The sequence below is a fragment of the Convolutriloba macropyga genome, chromosome 14 (assembly GCF_964194025.1).
Source record: "Convolutriloba macropyga chromosome 14, txConMacr16.3, whole genome shotgun sequence".
Classification (NCBI taxonomy): Eukaryota; Metazoa; Xenacoelomorpha; order Acoela; family Convolutidae; genus Convolutriloba; species Convolutriloba macropyga.
In genome coordinates this window covers 10198216-10225106 of record NC_134481.1, presented here as the reverse complement: position 1 = coordinate 10225106, position 26891 = coordinate 10198216, and the positions used below count along the sequence as shown (strand labels likewise).

Sequence of the window (26891 nt, the reverse complement as noted above, 5' to 3'; positions counted from 1 at the left end):
TACGAGACGGATTAATTTTATTTCACTATTGGACACTTCTGCAAAATTTCTCAAGCTCTCAACTTTAAGCCAAACAGTGGGGGGGAATTATAAGCAGTGCATGAAATATATTTTACACAAATAGGTGTTTCAAAATCGAATTGGGCTGTTTGAATTCTGTCGAATGCCAAACTTAAATGTACATGCAATTTCTGTCATTTGCTTGGCCTGATTTTAATTCAATCTATAAAGCGCTGACTTCGATTTTCTATTAGCTCTATTTAAGCCAATATGAATTTAATACACTTCAATTAGAGAATAAAAGTGAATCATTTCTGGCTGGGTTTTAGCTAAATGTAGTATTTAGGAAGTAAGCAGGTCAAATATGAACAAGGATTTGGTTTATATGCTTGGCGATTATTCCCAATTGAAATCGTTTTAACGTTTCCTACGCTTAAAAATACGTGATTTCCTAAAATTTAAAATATATCTGCAGCCTCCAAGCACAGGGAAGCTTCAGCTTTCATTAACCAAATGAAGTGCCGCTTAAATCCAGACAGATGAAGTTCTCTTTCACTTTCTTCAGAAATCTTTTAATTTTGAACACGCGAACTGAAACTTATACAGTCAATGTTGAATTTACTTTTCTCAAATCCACTCGAATCACGACTCTCAAAAGGTTTTATTGATAGAATCACGATACTGCTGGGGGTTCACTTTTTAGATCACATTTTTAGGACTTAAGTTGAGGCGCAATGATTGCAGACGGTAAACGGGTTCAATTTTAGTAGCGTGAAGCTCGAATCTAAGCAAGATTATATTTTTCGTCAAATACGACCTAAATTGTCCCAACAAATCCTTCTTATTTTTGAGCTTTTATTAAATCGACCAATTGTTAAATAAACAAGACAAAATGTTCAACAATTTCTAAATTTTGCATTCTCAGCAGGATTTTGTATTATCTATTTCACTTGTTTCAAAAAAAAACTAAAAGAAATAGCAAAAACACAAAACTTACTCATGAACCGAAAATTGTACCAAAATGGTCAAAAAACGAACCGCAAAAAATAGGAAAAAGCTCCATCCTATCGCACCTGTGTTTAAGATAGATAAACATACCCAGCAGATTGTAGGAAAATAGTCACCATTGATTCTCATAACACCGACTGGGATTGAAAGAACAGAAACGGAAAAATTCATGTAAAACTTTTTTAAGGGAAAAAAATTTTGATTTCATTTTGTTGTTAGATATACTCCCGTTACTTAAAGTGTTACTATCAATACCAATAAGCTTTAGAGATGGTAACAAACACAAAGTTCAAGTAGTGGGCATCTAAAATTGAGCTTTTTTATCCCGTTCCTATTAGTAATTCTGTTCCAATCAGATTGCTTGCGGAGCAACTGCTGTTTAAATGCACTTTGAGTCGAATGAGCAAACAATTAAACTAGCAGAGAGAAGTCAAAAATATTTCACGCAAAATTTCGAAAAGCGGCAAAATTAGGAAATCATTTTGCAAATCAATTTGAGACAAAAACTGAGGAAATAAACTATCAGGGAAATAGCAAAGTGAATTTTTTTTCTTGGAAATTTTTTATAAGTTGCGACTCCAACAGCAGTGTTGATAATATATTGTGTCAAATGATTTAATTGCCTTCAGCCAATAAATTTCATGGGATGGGGAAATATAACCAACGATACAGCTCAGAAGGAGAAAAACCGAGAAAAAAGCAGAATACCGAGAAGTTTAAGGACAAAATCTCAATTTTAATTTTTTTCTAGAAAAATCGAAAAAATCTCAATAACTGTTCTCAACACAACTTAGTCCTGCATATTCAGTGACTATTTCAGCAAGTCCTGACTATTCAGTGAGCTCCCACAAGACACCCAAACTAACTACAAAAAACCTTTTAAAACATGAGCAAGAAGTAAAAACTACAAAAAACCTGCATAATTGATAAAGTTATATAATAAAAATATATACTATCAAACACTTATTTTCATCACTTAGTTAAATATACTGCTATACTGCAACCAACCTTAGTAAAGCAATTCAACCCAACAAAATATTCTGAAAGGCAGAAAAAACGGAACAATTAAGCACAAAAGGGAAAAAATTGAGCAAAAAAATGGTCCAAATGTAGCCTATTTTCTTCTACTTAAACAGTTTTAAACTCATTTTAAGGCAATAAAATGTCCGCCAATACCAACACAAAATCCATTTGCATTAAAAAAACTACCCCAATCAGTAGAAAACATAGCACAAAAACCGCTACAGAACTGATAAAAAGAGTACAAAAACCGTTAAAAATCGTCAAAACTGCGAACTCACAAAAATAGCTCAAAATTGCACATAAAATTGTTAAAATGTTTTGAGAAAAAAAAACATTTTATCCCAAAAAGTAAAGTAAAAACAAAAACTGCTTCGAAAAAGCCGCAAGTGATCAAAAAATTTCGCTCGCTTAGCAAATTTTTTCACATTTACTTTTTTCGCTCTTTTTCGAAAAATGTTATTAACAAAACACCACTCTTCGTTCTCTCCGCTTTTGTTCAGCAATAAAAAATAATAACAATTTTTGCGGATGCGGCATTGACTTTTACGTCCTGTTTCAGAACAACTGGACCGATCAAAAAACATCAACATAACTCCTCTTCGAGTCGTAAAAAAACTAAATGGGAGCCCAATAATAGCCTACTGAAAAGATGAGTTTTTTTATAGGGTGGGTTAACTGATTTTAATATGACAGTGTCAATTGATCCGTAAGCAAATGAATTATCACTTTTTTGTTGAAACAAAAACCACATGCTTTTTTTCGAAGCAATTAATTCACCTGTTTGCATCTATTAATCAAGGGACCTGAAGATTAAATAGCAATATAGCAAAACATGGTATGAAAAGCTCAGGAGCACACTGGGTATCTCCTTCAGCAAGAACTTATTCGGTGGGTTAGTTTGATGAAAACGAAACCGACAAATGAATGGACTACAAAAAATTAACATAGGTGCCGCTAATGAGCAAATAGTGATATATCGAACGTTATGCTGCCAAATTCATGCCATTTAGAATGCCTATCACAACACGATTTGAATCATTCGACATTTAAAACTGAATTCTTTACTGCTGTAGGGCGAATTGCTCACGAACGATGCGGGCCGGGCCGATTCTTTTGTAGCCTGGTTTCAATGCGGGGGAGGGGTCAATGGGGAAAGGTTTCACTAAGGGGCTTCAAATGACGTCATTAGACATTATATATTATTGAGATTTAAAATGAAAAATTGACACAAACACGAAGTCAGGACCTAGAAGTCAATCGAAAAGTCAAAACGCGCAAGCAAAAATTTTGCACAGAGACACGCGTTTATAATAGTTGCTTCGAGCTTCAGTCGAGATATGTTACAAACATAAAACTATTTCCATTATACATGGATTAAAATTCAGTGGAGGAAAATCAATATTTTCGGTGTCATTTTTTAGTCAACTCAGCTCTGACGCCATATTCCTTAGAAAGATTACGCCTGTTTTCTTCCAATTTATTCGAATTCAGCTGTTGCTATCAAATTACCAGTTTAAGTCAACGGATTGAACGAACTTTTAAGATTTTTCTCAAAGCGGTATCCAGTTTTTCACCCCGCTAATTTAACACAAAAAATTAACACCTATTAATGTTTTCCACTCTTTTCATCCACAAAATTCTTACTTTTGCTAAAATCACGTGATGACAAAGTTAATCAAACACATCGTTGTTGAAATGACTCAGGGGCGTACATATAAGGTGTTAAATTATTCGTGGGTAGATAATTTGTAAAGTAGAACTGTCAAAACAGTAGAAAAATGAACATTTTATTGATTATTGACTGATTGGTTTAAACAGTCTGTAGAAACTATCAAATCCAAACCAAAAATTTAAAAAATTGAAATTATTCCAATATTTAAATTTGGTCTCCTAAATATTATTCAGAACTTCATCAGAAACAGAAGTTTACCAGCATTCTGGCATCAATTCATTGATTGAATTTAATTCGCCTAATAGAGCTAATTTTTCAAATCTTAATTCGACATTGCGATAAAAATTTGACCACTTTAACTTTTGTGACATTATTTGACTTGCTTTTGCCAAAACTAGTGCTCTTAATTTTCTATCCTCGCCATTTTTCTTAAAATTTTTATATAAAAATTAAAATTTTTAAAAATTTACAGACACCTTATCGTTAATTTCGACTGTTTTTTCACATTAAATTTCAATGGTGAAACCTGCATTGAACTTTAATTTCCTCTAATCAAGCAGTCGTAAAAAAATATTGCATCGAAAGGTTGCATTAACACAAGCACAATTTGAAAAGAATTTTTTCACGACTTTTAGGTCCCGTCTATTATTAATAATTTTGTTATGACTTGGCGTAACAATTATTTTGAGATTATTCTAATGCGCGATATTTGGAACCGTTTTTAGTTGCCACAGTTTAACTAATTGACTAAATCTCATTTGACGCAACGGTAAAAAGAATTGAAATGCATAAACGGCATGAAAGAGTTCCAATGGACAGAAAAGTAACAGGATTTAAATACATTCTTTATTAGATTATTTCAAGAAAACCGAACCTTAGGTTGTTCTAATTCAAGAAAATGACGATGTTTGATTTATATATATCTTGCATGTAATATTTACGTTTCAGATTTTTAAAAATGAACTCTGACCATGTTTTACTATGGTACGGTCTTAACTTGTAGACAATTGATCAGACATCTAAACTAAGATGAACACAAAATTGAACATTAAATGATAATTCAAATTCAGACATCATTAGTAGACAGTTGGGTCAGCTAATTAGCCATATTGACATGAATCCTGGCATAGAATTGGGCAAAAACATTCCGATTGAACAATTGCCAGTGAGCATGCAAAAACGCGAGTTGTAATAGAAATATTTTGCAATAATTCTGGCCCTACTGAATTACAATTTCCGATCACTAAACTCTTTAATCATAAAGTGAAGGGCAAGATTGACCCCACATGGAGTCTCTACAATCCTCATTTTGTACTAAATGAGATGTTATTGCTGCCAATAAGCCAACCGGGTTCAGAATTGCTAGTAATTTTTCTCTTTCAATTATACTTATTGACTTCCCAAGCGCTAAATTTTTAAAAGGATCTTGGCACTACATGGTTGAAACAGATTAATATGTATTATGAGGGTGATACAGGAAATATGAAAAAGGTTTTACCAAAAAATCTTCTTAGAAAACTAAATCAATATGCGCAAAAATCCACCATTTAATGACTTTAACATTAATTTCCCTGTGTTCAAAATGGGAGTCAATTGTCAAGCAACCGATGAAGCAACAAGCGCGTCTAAATCTTCAATAGAATTGCTATCTTGCTATCATATTTACACAATTTTGCAGATCCTTAAAATCAACCATTAACAACTAGTGCTTCTACATGTTCTGATTTGTAACCGCGTGGCGTGAATGTTAGCTAAGCCGCCTCTATATGATGATTACAATGAAACAAGTGTTAATCAACATTGAACAATGACACAAATTAGGACACGACATTAGTTCACATGCCAATTACTTCAACAGCATTCCGTTGTTCATGCACGCGTGACGTAACAGGCCAACTTTCAACTGATTGTGTCAGTGAACAACTATACTGTCACCTGTTTTGCATTCATAGACGTTCTCTGATTGGGTGCCGACGTTCTGTTACTTGAGTTACGATGACGAGACGGCAGCAATCTGCGAGCCATTAATCGGCTACTTTTCACCAACCGCGCTTTATACTTCAGCAGCGAAAGGTCAAGACCTTTATCATGCGCTGAATTTTGTCCGTTTGGTGACGTCAGCTCGTCCTGTGATGCCGACTTTTTAAGTTTGAGAGGAGGCAGCGTTATTTGAGGTCCATTCGATGTTGGTAACTCTTTTTCGTCATTTTCAGGGATTGACGTGTTTTTAAAGAATCGCAATTTTCGAGACACGATTTTCTCGTTTGCGCTTGATGCTGATTTAGAAGAGAGCTGCTACACAACACATAGATCAATTTAGCTCAAGGCTGATTTGGTTTTAAATCATTCACAATATTTGAGAAAGCACCACAAACTTTTCATGAAACCATTTCATTTGGATGTGCGATTGGATGCTTGATCGCATTTAATGCAATTTCCATTTCCAAAAATTTTGATTAGAAATGCAATGTGCGTTACAGAGTTACCGTAGTTAAATTAGTGTTTTCCATTCTAGTATCCTTGCCTAGATTAGTGAAGCTAAATATGTCTGATCCGACACTTAAGAGGGGGAGGAACCATAAGCTCAGCTGGTTTTTCTGTCAGTCAATTTTGACAAAAGGATATATATATGTCGTATATAATTATAAGAGGTATTAATAGAAATCCCATAAAACGCAGAACATTAACTGCAGGTCTTTTGGAATTGGCCATATTTGACTATTCATTAAAGTTAAAAAACCCTGTTATGCTAACTTTGCGTAATATGCCACAAAATGAGACAAATTTGTAAACTATGGTTAAAAGTACCCAGAAATAATTACTGACATCAATTTATGTAATCAGAAAAATTTTTGCCATATTTTAATTATGACGGCCTAAAATTTGTAATTTGTCATTTTTTACATTCTTAGAAAAATTTGTTTTGAAACGGTGATACAGTGTTTAGAAGGAATCATTTGAAAAGCGTACACCAAAATAAGGGGTATTTGAACTTCAAACTTCTGGGGTATTTGAGTTTTCAAAGAGTTTAAAAATTCGCCTTTTCTTATTTGACTGTAACTTTAAATGGAAATAGGTTCAATGCAAAATTTTCTTCGCATAAACATGCCACAGTTTAATAAAGGCTATCAAGTTCTTATATGCAATAATTAATTAAGCGAGATAAAAACGTTTAAGTTTGCAGAGTTTTAAGCTTTTTCCCTAAATCTTAGCCCCTTTCCATGTTTTTCTAAATTTTGCGTTGATTTTGTTTCTTTGTTTCCTCGGAGATTTTCTATTTCTAAGTGTTACCCAACTCTCTATTTTAGTTAAAAAAAGATGAATTACTGTTTTCTTTCAATTCATTGCCGGCATTAAGACTTCTAAAAACTCACCTTTTCAACGATTTCAATTTACTAAAATACTTCACCTAATTTAAGTTGCTAAAAATTGGCAAATAAAAACAACATAGCTGACAGATTGCCAGAAAAGGGCCGCAATAGCTTCTTATATCTGCAATCTCAAAAGGATGAAGGTAGAAACCTCTTTAATTAAATGCTGAGGTGTATATTTTTTTAAGAACCTGATTAACTTATTGCTGCTTAGATTAGCTGCTCTCGAATAACCTTCAATTAGAGTGACACGTGGTCATTTGACCTTCTCTCTTTGAATTGAAGTAAAATCAATTTCAGAGTGAAGAAGTCATTTTTGAGAGTGCGCTAAGTCACGTGTGACCAACTCTCAATTACGCAAATGAACAAAACTCTTATAGTGAAAAGACATAACGCACGCAATTCAGTTGAAATTGCATGATCGAATGAACACAGAGCAGATTTCAAGTGATTGTGACGTCATATAATCGTAACAAAAAGCTTGACGAAATAAAAAACCAACAGAAGGCCAATGATAGCCCCAGCTATTAATAAAACGTTTCCGAGATGAACAATATGAACTCCATAAATGCTCTATCATTTATTTTTTCAAGAACCAGAAGCTTGTTGATTACATCTATTCATCCTCAGAAAAGATCAATTTCTCGGGAGTAGAGACAAAGGAGAAAGTCTGTCAAACACTGACACATTTCTTCCAAAACCCAACTCCCATCGGGATTCGAATCCCGGAGTGGTGCAGCGTTTTGGTATTAATGGGCGCAAATTGGGCCACAGACCCCCTCTTTTATCATTAATCTTGCGAAAAACAACGAGAGTTAATTCTTTACCTCTTCCGCAAAACGTTGTTTATAATTGTTAAAATGTTCTGATATTGAGAAATTGGCTGGATGCTGATCGAACAAATTCTGTTGATCGAAATCTTCTGCAGAAATATTTGACTTCAGTTTTTGAGTTTTCTCACAGTCTTTAGTCAAATTTCCATGTAATTAAATAAAAGTAACTGACGTCTTTCGTAAAAGGAAGGAACATTTTGTGCAAACTCATATTATCAAGCCTCTTTGTTCAATGCATTATTATGAACAAAAAAGAATTACTATAAAAGTTTTCTACAGACTATTTAAGAAACATCATTGATTCTCTAACTTAGGGCTTAGATTTGGTTCGAAAAAAACCTGGACTGAAACTCCATAAAATCACCAAAATATGGAGAGCAAGTGGTATAACATACAATTATCTTATAAATTTTGCCACCTCCAAACTTTCTTCAATTCATCTTGCCTGAAATAAACTTCCTCTCAACCTGATTATTTAAAAATTTTGAAGTACGGCAACCTTTTAAAGCCAAAGTCTTTTAAACCCAAAACTAATAGTTAATTAAAGTAAACATTTGAAGACCCTTAAGACGAGAGAAAAACATGTTCTCACTTTTTCTCTCGTCTTAAGCAACTGTTTTTCAGAGATCACATGAAATTTTTAGTAAATTTTTGGAAAAAAGCATAAAATACATATCCGATCTTGAGAAGTACGAGACTTAACGTCTTTACACTGATCCATTGATTACTCAAATCTTACTCCTGAATATACTTTAGAGTAGTAAGTCTAATTCCACAACTAAAAGTGTACCAATTAAAAATCACGGTTATACTATACGTAATTCAATCGATAGAATAGGAGAAAACAAGAAGTGATAATCCCTTAACTAGCAAAGCCTTCTTCCAATTCACTTCTGATGTAACCGGTCATCAAAAAAGGTTAAATTTTCATTGCCACTAGGTTGCTAAACAATAAGTGCTACAGCTGTAACGGTAACTATAGAATTCAAAGCATCCGTACCAAGAAATAGGGATCTGAACTTGCAAAATTCATGAACAATTCATATTTCATGAACAAGCTTCGAACATAGCCGGCAGATTGCCGGAATAGCTGCGAAAGAATAGACCTGCGTGCCATATAACAGAGATAGAAATAGATACAGATCTAAATTGAAAAAAAAATCGACGCCGCTCAAAAAACTAGGCAAAAAACATTCAGCGATAAATAAATAAAGCTTGTTAAAATTCACTCCACAATAGCCTCTTATTAGGGACCTTTGCTGCACATAGGAGTTCCTTTGACCTTAAACAAATTCAAATTAAACTTTTTTTAAAGTGCAAAAGTCATTTTATTGAGTGAGGTAAGTCACGTATGATCAAAATCTAATCACGCAAATAACCTAAAAACTTTTGCTAAAGCGAGTGAGAAATGACGTCACGGGCGCAAATGCCGTTAGTGAGAGGAAGAAGTCATTCAGAAAATTAGACTTCTTCAGCTTTGCTGTGTGAACAAATGTAAAACGAAAAAAGAGCGTCAGACGACGAAACAAAAAAAAACATAACCGGAAAAATTCCGGAAACGACTCGACGTCATGTTCTCTGAAAGAACTGTCTTTTCAAATTGCCAATGTCTTTTGAAGAAGGCATCAATGCAGAGAAAAAACGGTAAAGTCAAAGACTGAAAGGAAAAATTAACAGAAATTCATGAAAATACAAAGGAAAAATCAATTTATTTTCCATGTAGAACAAGTACACATGCAAACTAAAACAGCTGTTTCATGCAACGAAAACAATTTCTTCAACCACAAAAATCAGTCGAGCGTTAACGATCTCGCAAATATCTCTATTTTTGAAGAAAAATGAGAAAAAATGTGTAAAAAATCTCAATTTTTCTCAAATCGCATAAAAGAGACAAATGCGCAGCCACAGAAACTTGAGTCTTCTATAAAAAACAGAGCCCACAGGTATCAGGTTTTAAATCAATTACCAATAACTTCAATAAAACAAAACAATGGGCCAAAAATTGCAAAAAGACTCAGCAAAATGGTTGAACAACCTTCAAATTAATCAACAAAAAGACAGAAGAAACAGAATTTCAATCAGAGGAAATCAAACTAAGACTCCAATAACTCCAGTAAACGGCAAAGACTCCAGTAAACGGCATTTCAAGCAAATTCTCAGTGCCGCACAGCAGTTGAAATCAATTAAAAAAATAAAAATCTTAGAAACAGGCTAAGTTCATTATCTTTAATAACTAATAAAAGCAGAGCTGACTAGAACTATAGGTCTCAGGACAATGATAGACTGATACATGCTAGAATGCAGAGAACAAGGACAGAAACAAAAAATGAAAAAAAAACATTAAGTTTAGATCTTTTGAAAGTTAAAAAATCAAATTAAAAAATGAAGTACAAAAACAATTACATTTTCTTATGTCGCATAAAATTATATATCTATCTTCCAGTATAGAATAAAATCTAGAAAAAATAGTTCAAAGATTGGAAATACAATATTGTTGTCAAAGCAAAAAAATTGTCAAAAAAAAATCAAAATTGCACCTATGAAAGAAAAATTGCAGAATTTCAGATACTGAACGCCACAAGATCATTCATTTGTAAGAAAAAAGTTAGGGTCCGTGACAGTTCACAAATGACATTTTCTAGTAATAAAATTCAAAAACCGAACAAAAAACTTCTGAAATCGGGCAAGCATGTGTACAATTCTACAAAACTAAAATATCTCAGGTTATAAAGAGGCATTTAATGCATGAAACATCAAACGTAAATAGCCGAAACGCACTAATTTTTGGAAAATTAGATAAAACAAATCCACTTTAGGACCAAAAAAATGAAGAAATTAATGAAAAAATCCAAAAATTGACAAAAAAATTGAACCAATGTGCCTATTTTTTATTTTAAAGGCATTATTAGGCTCTCAAAAACATTGCATTATCAATTTCAGATGGCTACATATTCATGCGTTATCGACCAAAATTTACTTCTAAAAAAACAAGTCATAATAAAAACTTGGGCCAAATTAACGAAAAAACGGCTAGAAACTTTCATTTATATGCACCAATCTCTCAAAAACTCTTTTCAAAGTCAAAAAGTCAATCAATCAGCGTAACGCATGAACAAAAAACTTCTCTCGCTCAGAAAAATTTAGTTCACACGGCAATTTTACTCACTTTCACTATAAGGTCAAAACGCCGCCTGAACAATTAGTACTTCCGGTAAAAAAAACCTTAAGAAAACCAATACTCCTCTTCGAGTCGTAAACAACCAAGAGCACCGCAATATAGCTACGCTCAGCTTACAGCTTCGCAGCTATAATAAAAAGTTACCATTAAAGTTGCGTTGAAAGTGCTTAACTAACTTTTAATATTTTGTATATCAAAAGCTTTTTCCTATTTAGAGCATCATGTTGTCGCACTTGAGTAATATTTACTCTAGACTAGCAAAAATGAAAACTTAGAACGAAAAACCTAGATTTTAATCTCCCCTAATTAAGCTAAATTCTGACTTCGCTGAGGGCGAATTTCGTGGTATTTCGAAAGCACCGAAACAAGACACTAGAGCATATTAAGGACCACTCAGATGATTTAAGTTGCGTATCCAAACAATTTCTTAGCAAAATTTTGACTTCAAATAGTAGTAAGTAAACTGATGCCAGACGTTGCTCACAATTGATTTCAGACGCCAATAAATTCGAAATCATAGAGACTAAGATTACCCACAAATAAAAAATGAATTAAATTCCTGTGCATTTTCATTTGAATTTCGTAAGTAAACTACAATTACCAGAGGTCAGCTGCTAAAACTTGAACAACAGAGCGGTCTAGGTCACACACAACTCAAGTCAAGGATGAAGGCTTTTATCCATAATTTAATTTGGTCAAGCCCCCAATCTGCATAACATAGCTGGCAGATTGCCAGAAAATAGCCGCAATAGATTCGTAGATCGGCAGTCTAAAAAAACAGTAAAAAACACAGACCAAAAAAATTCGTCTTTCCATTGAAGGCTGATCTGTCATATTTTGATTAAAAATCTGTATAAGTTATTGCTGCCTCTATTAGCTGATCTCAAATAACCTTCATTTAGAGTGACACACCCATTTGACCTTATCTCTTGGAATTAAAGTAAATAAAAGTCAGTTTCAAATTGAGGAAGTCATTTTTGAGAGTGAAGTAAGTCAAGTGTGACCAAAAATTTAATCACGCGCATGAACAAAGAAAACTCGCTCCACTAAGAGCGAAAAATGACGTCACACATGCAAATCAGTTGAAATTGCATGAACGAATGAAAAAAAGTGGCTGTAACGTCATATGGTCGTAACAAAAATCATGACGACGAATTAAAAAAAAGACAGCGCCCCAATACAATTCAAATTCTTTGAATTGTAAAAAAACCAAGAGAAGGCCAATAATAGCCCCAGCTATCGCTGTGCGGCTATTAAAAAGAAACGCCGCAAAAATAATTGCTTCGAATTTTGTTCCGGAGCAATTAACAAGCTCACCGTATAAGAAAACCTGCAGCTATTTAATTAAAGAAGGAAATCACTCTGAGCCAAAATTACGTGGGCTAAAAATAGTTGCTTCGGAATCAATAAACTAAAAAAACAATCAAGAACAAAAATTTCTTAAGAGCAATTCAGGCCACGCAAAAATAGACACGCATGTTTACAATAATTGCTACAAGGCAATTTAAAACATAACCGACTAAACGTCGGAAGAATTGCTCTCGAAAGACTAGTGGGAGTTCTAATCAATTACAGCCTGCTCCAGTCGAGGGGGGAGCCTAAATGGGACTAAGAAGTTCAATAGTGGGCTTCAAAGAACCACATTAGAGGTTAACATATACCACTGTTAAGATTTAAAGTGAAAAATGGCACCAGTTTTGGCGCACTTTTCACTTGACTTTTAGTATTAAATTGCCATCAATTGAGTTCAGTTGCTTAAAATTGTGATTGAGAGAATTTTAGATCACGCGATCAGCAAAAATTCAAGGGCGTAAAAGTCACTCGAAAAGTGAAAAATGTCAGGCGGAAATTTTGCATAAGCATAAAAAAGACACGTTTACAACAATTAATATGAACTTCGTTCAAGAGCAATTAAAAATCGGTTGCTCAGGAATCAGATTCTTATCGAGACAAACTTGACATGTAAAAGTACTTTTGCAATCACAAATACAACGTTATCATTGTAAACATTATCATTGTACAATTTATTTTTAAAAAAATGCCATTTTGCTTAAATTTTAATTGATATCAACACCTGCAGGGTAAAATTATTTCTGCCAATTTTTAAAGCAATTTCACAAATTAAAGTCAATTACTTTGCTCTAATACGCTATACAAAAAAGGGTCTTAAAGCAAGAAGCACATGCATTACACAAAAATACTCCAATATTTAAAAGAAAACAGATCCAATCAGTGCGCTATCCGACCAACATATTTCCCTATTCCCGGTTCAGCGGATTTCAAGATATAGTGCTCGGGCAAAGCACTAAGAAAAAAAATGCGATCAGATCTTCTCAGTTATGCTTTGAGCGCAATTAATTTAACCAGTTAAAAATCTGAAAGCGAGCTATTTTGATCTCAAAAGACGAAAAACAAATAAAAGCATTGAAAACAAATTAAAACAAATCATTAGTTAAAAACAATAGCTGAAAATTATGAAACCGAAAAAGTAGAGTATAAACCGACTTGCGTCGGAAGAATTGCTCTCAAACAACAAATGGCGAATTTTATTCAGAACTGGGAGAAGCCTAGAAAACTATATTGTTGTAAACAAAAATGAAAAATGAAGTTCGAACGTGTAGGACAGTCTGACCTTTCCCACTGCACCATAAAGTCTGCTTTTGTGTTTCTAATCGTCTTTAGATAGAATTAATTTAGGAATGAGAGCAATTTGAAAAACCACGAACAATTGCAAACATCAAGAAGTCACTGAGAGCAAAAGTCTTAGAACAAAAGTGCAAAAGCGGTCAGGCAACAATTTTGCATAAAAAAGACAAACTTTTAAAATAATTGCTTTTGACTTTGTTCCAGGGTGATCAAAAACATAGCATTTATTAAGATTAACGATTCCCAAATTATTGGTTCTGGTTTAAGGTGACGCAAAAGCTCAAGAATGTTTTCCACACTACTTTAATATAGCTACCAAATTGAAAAATTGCAGCCGACTCTTAAAAATACTAATAAAAACGGTGTCTGTGTGCCTAAAATTTTACACCGTTTCTAACTTTCATTTCATGTTCAAAAATCTATAAATTGCTCTCAAGCAATGCAGCTCCGCTTAAAATTGCGATTGCAACTAAATAACAACATAGCCGGCAGATTGCCGGAATAGCTGCGAAAGAATAGACCTGCGTGCCATATAATAGAGATAGAAACAGATACAGATCTAAATTGAAAAAAATCGACGCCGCTCAAAAAACTACGTAAAAAACATTCAGCGATAAATTAATAAAGCTTGTTAAAATTCATTCTGCAGAAGCCTCTTATTTTATTAGGGACCTTTACTGCACAAATGAGTTCCTTTGACCTTAAACAAATTCAAACTAAACTTAAGTTTTAAAGTGCAAAAGTCATTTTATTGAGTGAGGTAAGTTACGTATGATCAAAATCTAATCACGCAAATAACCTAAAAACTTTTGCTAAAGCGAGTAAGAAATGACGTCACGCGCGCAAATGCCGTTAGTGAGAGGAAGAAGTCATTCAGAAAATTTGACTTTTTCAGCTTTGCTGTGTGAACAAATGTAAAACGAAAAAAGAGCGTCAGACGACGAAACAAAAAAACCAAGAGCACCGCAATATAGCTTCGCTCAGCTTACAGCTTCGCAGCTATAATAAACCGAATAACGTCGGAAAAATTGATCTCGAATGACGTGCAGGGCTTACATTTTTCTTTATGGGTGCAAAACTTCAGACGAACGTCGACTTCATGAGTCCGATTCCTTCACCTCGATAGAGGCATTGCCCATTCGGCAATCAGGGCCTTGTCATCGTATCTCTAGCAATCGGTTTTGTTTTAACAACAAACTTTATTTCGTAGTGAGAGCATTGAATTAAGTCAAAAATCAAAAATAAGTGCGTGAAAAAGTCATTTGATAAGTCAAAGATCTTTCTCGAAGAAAAGCGCAAAACGATAAGGCAAAAAATCTGCATAAAAAGACACTTTTACAACTATTGCTTCTCATTCGAGAGAAATAAAACACAAATGATCATCAGTCGATGTTGTCGTGCTCATAGCGTGTGAATTAGGTATTGCTGGATAAAATGCTATCACAAATGACCAAAAACACAAAGATGGCGAAGACACATGACTTCACGCGCGGTAGAGTACACTGGAAACATCAACAATTTGGGCTTTTGAAGCTTGCTCAAAAGGTGTATCAAAAATTAATGCAGACGGCTATTTGCAAACAACCCTCTGACGATTATCAACAGTCACAGAAGCTTTGTAGCTGGAATCGATCTTTGGTGACTTTCTTAAACGCATTCAATACAAAATTGAAATTAAGCCAAGACATACAAAATTGCTCATTTTATACACCACGAGTGTCAAACCACAGAAGCTAAATTTCTGAACAAAAAAGCACACAAAGCTAGTTCCAACAATAGGCAGTTTATTAACTCACAAAAACAATGCTTGGCTATATTGATTCATGTTACAAATTGATGAACACAGAACACATTCACATTTGAAAAGAAAAATTGATCTACCATTATGAGAATAATTCATGCTTCGTCAAATAACTTGTAGTTTATGAGAAAAATGATAGCAGCTTTTGTTTAAATGAACTTTATTCAAATCTGGTATTCAATTTGCGTATATTTGATGAAAGTTTTACTCATACTAATTGTTAACTACTCATAACAAGTCCCAAACTGTTTTTTATTACAGTTTACTAGCTGTTTTGAGTCTAGTTTTTGGTATTTGGCGTTAGAACCTGACGATCTGAAAAAGAACAGAATTTATGAGGCAGTTGTATCATCGGCTGTTAAGACAATAACGACGACAAACAACGACACGATAAGTCGATGCTCGTATTTTAATCGATGAAAATATTAATGTCAGCAGTTCAGAATTCTAAATGCCCAACGATTGATTTTTTGTCAACATCCTTTTCGACGACAGGCAAACTGCCATAATGCGACTCAGCATGAGTCAATTTTGACGTGTTTTTTTAACAAAACTGAGCTATGCGATACAATTAACATATTACAATAGAGTAAGCCCGAAATAGTAAAGCAATTTTAGCGAAAATCAAACTCAAACTTTTAAGTCTGCCTTAACATGACAATAACTATCATATTGACAAAAAAATGCACATTTGTTCGAAAACAGCTGAAGGTACCGAAAACCATTCCACGAAAACTACTTAATTTGAAACTTCTGGATTTAAGCTTTTACGAAAATAGCAAACAGATCTTTATTGTTGATTCTTTCCAGTAACGCTAACCGAGCAAGCACGTTTTGTCACAACCATGAAACATTTTTCCTATATCAATTTCAAATGTAATCGAAATTTAATCAGGCGCGATAAAAGTACTTGCACCCGGGCTAAAACCCTCGTAATTACCATGAACAACAAAACGCCAAACTTAATAGTTCCAAAACACAGCCGGCTAAATGCAAAATATGAACTGAAACCGCAGTAGCAAAGATACAATTTATGTCGCCTTTAAGTTCGACCAAAGTTAGGGGGAATTCAATGGTCTACAATCTCTTTACAATCTGCTCAAGGTCAATAAACCCTGTAAATAAATTTGTTTATCATGTGCAATTAGCAGATCCGGTTCACTGTAGAAGAATAGATTCAAAAGAGGGCGGCTTTCTACCTCTATGCTACTTATGATGATAACACCTAACAGATGCAATTCAAAGCTCCTCCAATTTATTACTATTTCATTAAATCAAGTTAAAGGTCGAAGTTAAATTAGGCTTATTCGTACTTACTACAAAAATTAGCCGCAAAAAAAGCCAAACGATCTCACGGTCAGATTTTTTTTGACATCTTTGCTGCGATAGCTTTGAAGAGTTGCAATATTTTTTTTTGAAAAAAAAACCAATGAGAGAACTGAAGAAGCTTGAAAATAAAAAAAATATTTTTAAAAGTATTTTTTGCCAATTTTCTTTGAATCTGACATAATTTAAGGGCTTGCCCTCGAGATAAAAAGTTAGAGTGCAATGTCAGAAAGCGATTCATTTAGAGTGCAGCGTCTTCATTCGATCTTAAAACCCGCATTTGAGACACCTGAGAGTGAGATGAAACAATTCTCACCTAAAATTACTCCCATAATTCAGTGCATGAAAGGAAAAACTTCGGAGAGCAGATGAAGGTCATGTGCAAGTCAAATCTCTCAAATGGTAGCTACGATTCCTACAACTCAATCATTCCTCATACATGATTCAATAAAAAACATCCAGTAAATTGAAACACTGCAACTATATGCCCAACTGGGTTTTATATAGTTCAGCCAATTTCCACCGGCCGGTACAATTATCGCAGCAAGTTTTGAGTGGTATCATTCGAAGGCCTTTCCGGCGCAGACTATTTTTGACTTTTTAATTTCCTCTTTTTCTAGCAATTATTGAGACCTAAAATTATGTAAACACAGGAACTTTTCACGCTAATTTTGTTAGCTTATTTGGGTAATTTTAGCTGAAGCATATATGCTGTTCAAAAAACTTTTAAGGGCCTCAGTTAATTACCAAACTCCACCTATTTTTCCTGATCTTTGAATGTTGATAAACTGTCTGGTCCCTAATTTTATCTTAATGCAAAAAATTTGCTTAAATGCTGTAAAAATGTTTCAGTAAATTGGTGGTTTTAAATCTTTTGATACAAATTTTTGCTAGAACTAAATTATTGCACGATTTAACCATGACTCAATCAATTTTAGGCTATTAATGCTCTTTTTACATTTTTCCCATTTTGATATTCTAATCTTCCACATAGATAATTATGCGCCATTTTAGAGAAAAATACTGGAGTTTCTCGTACTATGCTGTCCTTTTCTTAGCTGTCCTTATCTTAGCTGTACTTAATTTGAAAAAGAAAGATTAGAAAAGTGATGACTGACTTGCCAAATTATACAAAAACAACTTCAACAAGGGGCAAAATACTTTTTCATAAAATTTTACTCTACCGAGGTCGCGATTTCCAAGTAACTGTTCCCTATGCCTTCAAGCCAAAATAGGCATTAGTCTCGTTGGTGCACTATTGAGGCTTAATTGAATCTATTTAATGATTTCAATTCATACTGTTTATCTATTTCACTGTTTTAAAAAAATGAATTTGCTTTAAAAATTGTTAATTCGGTCAGGTCCCTTTTTGGAGTTCTCGTTGTCCTGTTACGTATTTTATTGCTTCAACTAAAAACTTAAAAATTTAACAAATTTACTACTATCTTTCAACAAAAATTTCCCGAAAATTTTCTCTTGGTCTTATTAATGGCAGGCGTTATTGGCTCTCTACTGTTTCATAATCCATTTTTTAAATCTTTTGAACTAATAATTACCGTCTTTATAATTTTTGTAAACATCAATGTAAACATCAATCAGCACAAAAAATAATCGTGATTGCTTTGAGTTTTGCCCGTCTTCGTATTCAAAAACCATGCTTTCTGAGTGTTAACAATTATTGTTTTCTTTCCGCACTTATTACTTGGCAAGAGCAATAATAGGTCATGAAATCACTCTAAATCAGCAAACTACAACATCTAATTCAATTTTGTGGCTAAAGATGTAATTAACTGGCGCAACTCCTTTTTAATATCATTTTCAAAAACGAATTGTTTTTTATTGTTGTTAGCACTTGTCCTTACATTGTTACGTGGCCCCGTTATAGTTGCTTAGGAATGTTTGGTTGTGCTTCGAAATACGGGTTTATTTTGTCTTTCATCATTTTTCTACAAGGCTGCTGCATGCTTGTTTGATTTCACGAAGAGCGAACGGTTCCAGGACGTTAAATGTCCGAGTGCAAGCTTCTTAAAGATTTACTTTATTTTTAAATTCTTGTTTATGCTTTGTTGACAATCAACCAAAAGCTGTTCTAGTGCGACTGATAGCTGGTCATTTGTTCGTTCAATTCTTTGAATTGTCATCCAGAATTTTTGTTGCTTTATTATACTATTGTTTTCGATTGTTTTCACCTATGGCTCTGATTTTTAATCCAGTTTCAAACAGTTTCTCGTTCGATTACAAACATAGAACCACTAACCTCGGACAAAACGCTCTAGAACGACAGGCATGAAAAGTCACTTGAGAAATCACAGAATGTTCCATAACAAAAGCGAAAAAATGGTCACGCCAACCGAATAGTCAGCATAAAAAGGAGGCTCGGTAATGCGCGTTCGCACATTATGTTCCGACTCAGCTCATCTACATTTTCACTTAATTTTTTACCAAATGAGGAAGAGATTAAAAAATTAACACGTCAACATGTCGTTCAACAAATTAAAAAACGAATAGAACAATCAACCTTAGAGGGCCTATGAGACCTGTCACTACCATAATATGACTACCAGAAAAGACGGCGATAAAGATCAAATAGTTTCAAATGTTAATTACGACCAAAACTCGTTGTCCTTTTTTTGAAAATCATTAATAACCAAATCAAGCTGGCATCAGATTAAACTTATACTAAGCAGGTTAACCTGTACTTTATTGGAACAAATTATTGAATTTATCCTCAATGAGACTTGGTAACAAGTCGACAAGAACTGAGCAAAAGGGCAAAATTTAATCATTGCTTTTTTTTGAAAAGAAAAAATTTCGAACTGATTAGAGACATTACGCATCAAATGAAATGAGAGATTCTTTTATACCTCCACAGAGAGCGATTGACACCTTTCACTATCCAGGATTTGTCATACGACTGCAAAAAGAACGACGAACACAGGCAAAAAGGAAAAATTTGCACGAAAAAATTTGCACGAAAACGATGTCCCAGCCAATTAACATTACGCTGTTCAATAAAAACAATGAAAATATTCGATTGCGTTTTATTAAAGTAAAAAATGTTAATCAGATGACGTCAATTATTGAAATACTGTGAAAACAACAAAAACCTACAAAAAAGGGGGCGAATATGCAAAAATCACGAATATTTTATGAAAACTGGTTGTACCAAGCAAAAAGAACATTTGAGGAAAATAAAACCGTAATGAAGAGCAAAATGTATATCAATAGATAAATGACGTGACCTGTCTATAGAGATGCTAAGCTAAAAGTTAACAGAAACACGATTGGCAATTCTCAAAAAAATCTTCTGTCGTTTGTTAAAAAAAAAACAAACATATTCAAAATTCAACTAAAAGAGTAGACACTTTGTTTTGTTACTAACTGGAAAACTAATTGCGCTTACTAAACTTACTAAAGAGACTAAATCATAGGACTACAAAATAACAATAAGTACAAGCTGAACTAAAAAATTTCACACACAACTTTACGAAACCACATTGCTGAATCCGATAAATTTAATTAAAAAATTATCCAGGAGAAATTAAAATCTTCATTTGCGTCTCGCTTGATCATCATAAAGACTTTTTGTAAAACGAATATCACAAATTGACAGCTATAAGAACCACAAAAAATGAAAAGTACCTAAATTTCACAAAATTCTTCTGAAACAAATTGTCTAAGCCCTGAAGACATCAATCAAAACCTTTTAACAACAGAGAATTTATTGTTTGATTCAACAAAATACTAAAAAGGAGTATAAATACTGCGAAGTTAAGAAAATGATACAACATTGTAGAATACGAAAAGAAACCCGAATCTGAACAAAAAGGGGTAAGTTGAAGAGTACTATCTCTCTTTAGAAATTTAATTTGAAAGTCAATAAAACCATTAGCTATCTACCGATATCAGCAATTAAAATCAATGATTTATCTATAGTTGGCCACCGAGACCTTTCATCACCAAATATTTGTCATACGACAACAAAAATTAACAACAAACAGGGCAAAAATTTAAAACTCTACCCAATTCTGCAAGAGAATGGTGTCGCAGCCCTTAAAACCACATGTAATGGAACCAAAAACAATTTTCAATTCAAATTTTGTAAATCTTTTTTCGGTTAGACTGTTAACTATTGTGACAGTTTACCAAGGAATCAAAAACAACAGCAAAAATGGGCAATTATGCTCAAAAATCATAAAATTTTTTAAAAAAAACTCGTAGTACAAAAAAGCTTCCGTTAAAACAATCCGCCCCAAAATTAGATTTTACTCTATAGGGAAGAAGGTTTGACCTGTATTTACTGAGAACACGCAAAAATTGACTTAAATAATACAAGAAATTGACAAGTTCAAAAAAATAATGAAATTTCCTTAAAATACATTCCTCAAAGCCATAAAAATCCTATGGTCCTCTGAAAGCAGACTCCATCAACATTCAACCTCATGTTTACTTGAGTGGGAGCTGTCATTAATAGAGCCGTGAATAAAAATTTGTCAATAATTAACATTACAAAGAACAAAAGCAAGAATTTTTTGAAAGAAGGCAGCACTAAAATAAAAATTGAAAGTTTCTGATTCTAGGAATCCGTGATCATTTCGAACCTATCCCCGATTTTGCCGCGCGCCCAACAAAACAACCAAGTATTCGAAGTGTTTGCGAATTAGACCATTTGTTGAGTGAAATTCTTCAAATATTAAAAAAAAACGATGCATTTTGTATAATTATCGAGTTAAATATGTAGAAAACGGCAAAACTTTAACTCCAGAAGATTTTTGTAGGGCGCCTAAATTCAGCTAGCTCTCTTCTGGAGGTTAGGGAGTCTATGTTAAGGTTTCTAGGTCACTACGTTTGGCAAACTTTAAACATAAACCGACAAATGTCGGAAGAATTGCTCTTGAACGACAGGCGAGGCAATTTAACTCAGGGGCTGTAGCCTAGATCAAATTATGGGAGCAAAAAATTTTTCCCCCGCCGGGATTCGAACCACTGCCCTCCCGATCCACAGCCACAACTACTAACCACTGCGCTACAGATCACATACCTCACTTATTCTGCAACCGAATTTATATTAGCTTTACTTCAGAGCAATAGAGATCACTCAAAAATGAAGAACGAAAGCGTGAAAAAGTCACTTGAGAAGTCAAAGAATGTTCTGGAAGAAAAGCGCAAAACTGTCAAGCGAAAAATTTGCATAAAAAAAGACACACACATTTACAATAATTGCTATGAACTGCGTTCAAGAGCAATTAACAAAGTGGACCAAAAAAGCATATTTTGTGCCAATTTTTGATGAAAAGTTCGAATTTGAAAATTTTATCGAAAAATTTTAGCCGAAAAACTTCATAAAAACAATTCAGTAACGCTCTTCTAATTCTGGCGTTAACAATAACACTCTGCCGTTAAAAATTAAAACTTATTTTAAATCTTATTACCGAAATTGTGCCAAATTTTAGCAAAAAATACTGAAAATGTGAACAAAAACAGTTGAATGTTCACAAAAACTTTAATACTCGATGTCTCCCTGAGATAAACAAAAATCAAAAAATCTTTTTAATTCCATATTCTAGGATGTACGTGCTTTTTAATGATACCACTCACAATTCTGAACGATGAATATATCGATCGGCCAAAATTGACTGAACAAAAAAAAACCCAGTTGAGGATATAGTTCCTCCCTCCCCACTAAAGTGGGGGTCGGAACAAAAAAGAAACACACATTTAAAATAAACAACTAAACAGCATGGATCGCCATAACTCCTCTTCACTTAAAAACACAGTGCACCTATAGAATCCAATTTTCTTAGCATAAAACGTAATTGAAAAGCGTAATTATTCAAGAAACAAAAGTTTTCAACATTTTATTACCCGAGTTAAAAAGTTCTTCTCAATTGAAATAAATATTGCTTGCTTGCTCTAAACTGGCCTAAATAACTTACCCTATCAGTTAAACGAATTCTTTTGAAATTGAGATTCATCCATATCGAATATTTTTTCGATCGGAAAATCCTGAAACTCATCCAAAGAGCCTAAATTCCCTTACATTTACTCCGAATTCAATCATTAAAGATTTCCAACGGCTTCCAAAAACCAAATAAAAGCAATTATTGCTGCATTTGACAAACTGCACAGTTTAATCACAAACACATTTTTGAAAAACATTGCCTGCAATATCTTGAAAACCACTTTTTGCAGCAATAGAAAACATTGCAAGACTTTGTAAGCTAGTTAGAGAAATTTCTGGGTTCATGAAAGAACAACTATAACGAAAATTGAATTGAATACCAGGCAAAAAATATCTTAGACGAACTAATTTGAAAAATTTAAAGCAACAACTAAGCAACAAGAACTGAGCTTAACTTCCAGAGAGACAATACAAACTCATGAAAAATTGTACACACAGGAAGCCTTGATGTTTAAAATATTTAAGCAAACTTCTTGTTTCCAGATTACTTTAGAAGTTATTACAATTGGAATCGGTTGTTAATCGTCAATCCTTACCCTGATAACATTTTCAAATGAGTTCAAACTTCAAATTAACAAACCTGTACATTAGTCCCGTTCGGGTGTCTTCGACCACTCGATGGCTGAGATTTTTGGGGTTGAGACAGGGGTGTGGTATACTGAGATCCGTCATCGTTGCCATGGTCCCCTCTTCCTGTACTCTGGGGTGTTTGTTCACACTGGCTGTTGGTGTAGGAAGCGGTGGATGCAGTTGACACAGGTCGCGGATAGTTGGTGTTAGTACCGGACGGAGGGGGGTTGAACGAATTGCTGTTGCGACTGTGTCTATCATTGTCTAATAGGTCGTCATCTGATATCATCCCATCGTCGTATCCTGAAAACGGTAAAAAAATATCCTCTCTGACGTTCTTAACAAACCTGCATTTTCAGTTGCCTCTGATTTCTGATTTGGGATAAAATACTAATAAAACTATAGCCACCATTTATATTACGCTATGGGCGTGGCCTTAGACTTATAGGCTCCTGGCAAAACTTAAAAATAGCAAATTTTCAACTATTCTCCAGCAATACCATAGCCCAACCTTATAATATTGTAAACATGCGAAGAACTATATTCAAACGACGGAAAATCAGAACATAACCGACTAAAGCCGGGCGAATCGCTCTCAAACGACTGGCTAGCGGTTCGACAGCCACTAGGTACGAATTGGGGAGGCTAGCTTTAGCATAATTGGCGGGGGGGGCAAAAGGGGTGCGGAGGTGGGGTGAAGTGTATGGGTGGGGGGTCAACCTTCGCGCCCTGAATTTATTCAGCGTCTTCAAAACAGTTAAGTTGAATTGCATACTTAGAGCATACTAAGAACGGAGCCTCTAAGAGCCCTTAATGCCCGCTGGGCGCTACCTGTTTATCCCGTTTTTGAGGACGAAAAGTCAAAAGCGTCAGACGAAAAATCGGTCAAGCGAAAAATCGCATAAAAAGACCGACGGGACTAATATAGTTGCTACAACCTTCGTTTGAGAGCAATTAAAAAGCAGCTCATATCCTCGACTCTTACACGTCTATCATAGTAGTTCGTTACTTTACTTTCTTCAATACTTCTCATTTCTGAGCAGAAGAGTAGCTGAGTTGTTGAATACTTACTGTTATGGAAGCTCCTTGGCGGTGTCTCTAGCAACTGGATGACTTGGTTGAACTGGGACTCCACATAACTGCTCCTGGTTCTCGCTTCCGTCATCAGCTCCGTATGGCGATCTAAAATACCCAACGCAATGTTTGATTCTCGTACTCTCGCATCGTGAAATGTAACTAAGTGGATGCTCTCCGTTGAATTGCCTTCCCTTGTTTGGCATGAAAACAATTTTTTTTTTCCAAACGCAAATACTACAGAAGCAAGACAAAGACAAAATGTCACCGAATTTAGTATCGTATACCCCCCCCCCCCCCCCCCCCCCCCGGGTGAGCCGAAAAAGAATTGATTCTATAGTTCTGTCCACTTTTCTGGAATAGACGGGCATAGAAACCAATCCCCCACTCAGCTTATAACCCTATTAATAAATGCCTCGGTTACTCGATACATTACTGAACGTACACAATCGTACACTCTTTCAAATTTAAAATTCCCAGTTAACCATCGAGACATCTAGAGCATTCGGGATGTTTCTTACCTTTAGCTTGTGCACTTTCCAGCTCAATTCCACCAATCGGCGTCTGATTAAAAACTTCATCGCGTGACGTCACACCGGCATCCGTTGAGTCACGACTAAAGCTGTCATCATTGGCTGTCGTGTATGAAGTTGTCATTTGTTCACTCGATGCATTATTAGCATTTCCAACACTGTTCAAATGCAATTGAGTAGCAGCTGATGTTTGCTGCAAAAGCTGTGCCTCTAAAAGCGCAATTTTCTCATGGAGGGTAAAATTTTCCTCCTGGAATTCTTCTTTCATGGAACTCATTTGCTCTTTGACAGATCGTACGTGTTCTTTCATTTCATTCGACTCGTTTGTCAAGTCTTTAATCAAACGTTTCGCTTTCATATATTTCTTTTCCAATTCGTCTCGTCTCGCTTGCGTTTGTTGCAACTGTTCCTGCATGCTGGCAATCTGGGCTTCCAAACGGGGAATCACCCTTCCTCCCAGTTCATCTCTTTCGGACTGGATTCGATCCAACTGCATTAATGCTTGTTCCCGCTCTTCTTGGAAAAGTGAGCGAGTGTTTTCACTCTGAAAGAACATCAATTCGATCAATTGGACTCCAATTGTCCTCAAATTTTAAATTCTTTTATACTAGAGTTCAAAATAGTTCACGAATGGGATAAATTACTTATTTTTAATCTGAAATAGGTATGGCAAGAACGATATTCATCGAACGCTATTGAAAGAAATGTGATAATTTTTCACAATCACTTTTTAGTAATTGACTTTGTAATCAGATTTTGTCGAATACATGCTCGTCTTGATAGAAGATCAATTATTATACTGATCATACTTCGCCAAATAAAATTGACATTAGCAATTTCTTTGAGATCTGGAAAAATATTCGTAATAAAAGTAATGTAAGTCTATCGGCGTCCCTGGTGACAATTTATTAGGAGTGGAACAAACCTATAATTTTGCCTAACAACACAGCGTTTTTGTCTTCGCATTTGAAAAACATACTACCACATCTAAAAAAGCTGAAATTTAAAGCAAGTTGCGGTTTAAGTTTTTCTCAAACGCCTTCTGCATAGTTTTGAGCGATAGCGGCAATTTTACCATGACGCATCTTCAAAGAGTTGTACACGCTACTTGACTATTGAATAACTGAGAAGTTTAATAGTTTTTACGTCTTGTCGACGCAATAAATCCTTCCAAAAATTGAAGCAAAGATTTCAAAAGATTAGCAGAGCTTAAAAAAAATCAGGCATGTCGCATTGGGCGAAGGGATAATTTCTTGAAAAACTCCACTTTAAGAAAAAAAAATTGCTGACTTTTGCGATAAAACTCATGATAAAAATTTGGTGTCGATGGAAAATTGAATTTCAAAAACATGTTCAAAACAGGTTGCCGAAATAATTTGCAAAAACCTTCTGCGCTGTAGAATATAGATAGCAACAAATATAGATTCGAGTAAATTTGCTGCTAAAGCAACATATAATCCAACAAGGCGACTCGGTATTGTGCAATTGCACATAAGGTTCCGACCCCGCTCATCCACATTTTTGGCATCATTGTCTACCAAATGAGGAACATAGAAAAACCCCCAAAAAATTCAAGTATTTCTTAAAAATATTGGTGTATGAACGAAAAGATAGCCTCCAAAGCAAAAAAACACTCAGTGGTGGAGTGAATAATGGTGCATTAGATTGATGAGATGTGCAAATATTAAGAAAGCGAGTCAAGACGAACAGCAAAATCAAACAACAACAACAACAACAACAACAACAACAACAACAACAACAACAACAACAGAAATTAATTACATCAAAAACTTCATGTCCATTTTAAAAAACAAAAAACATAATAACAAAGTCAAAATAGCGTCAGATAAAACTGATATTAAACAAAATAACTTCTAATTCACCAGAAAAGACA

At 34.4% G+C, this 26891-nt stretch overlaps 1 protein-coding gene across 2 annotated transcripts in view; it reads right to left on the bottom strand.

The window, feature by feature from the left end:
• LOC142353692 (uncharacterized) overlaps positions 1-26891 on the bottom strand; it is a 56145-nt gene that overhangs the window by 9194 nt on the left and 20060 nt on the right. The window contains exons 6-9 of one of the 2 annotated variants that reach the window (XM_075406007.1): positions 24986-25541; positions 24462-24572; positions 23401-23693; positions 5639-5998 (exon numbers count right to left, since the gene is read on the bottom strand). In XM_075406007.1, coding sequence (XP_075262122.1) covers positions 5639-5998; positions 23401-23693; positions 24462-24572; positions 24986-25541 — 1320 coding nt within the window. The remainder of the gene's footprint in view (positions 1-5638; positions 5999-23400; positions 23694-24461; positions 24573-24985; positions 25542-26891) is intronic. The other variant, XM_075406008.1, reaches the window with a different exon arrangement.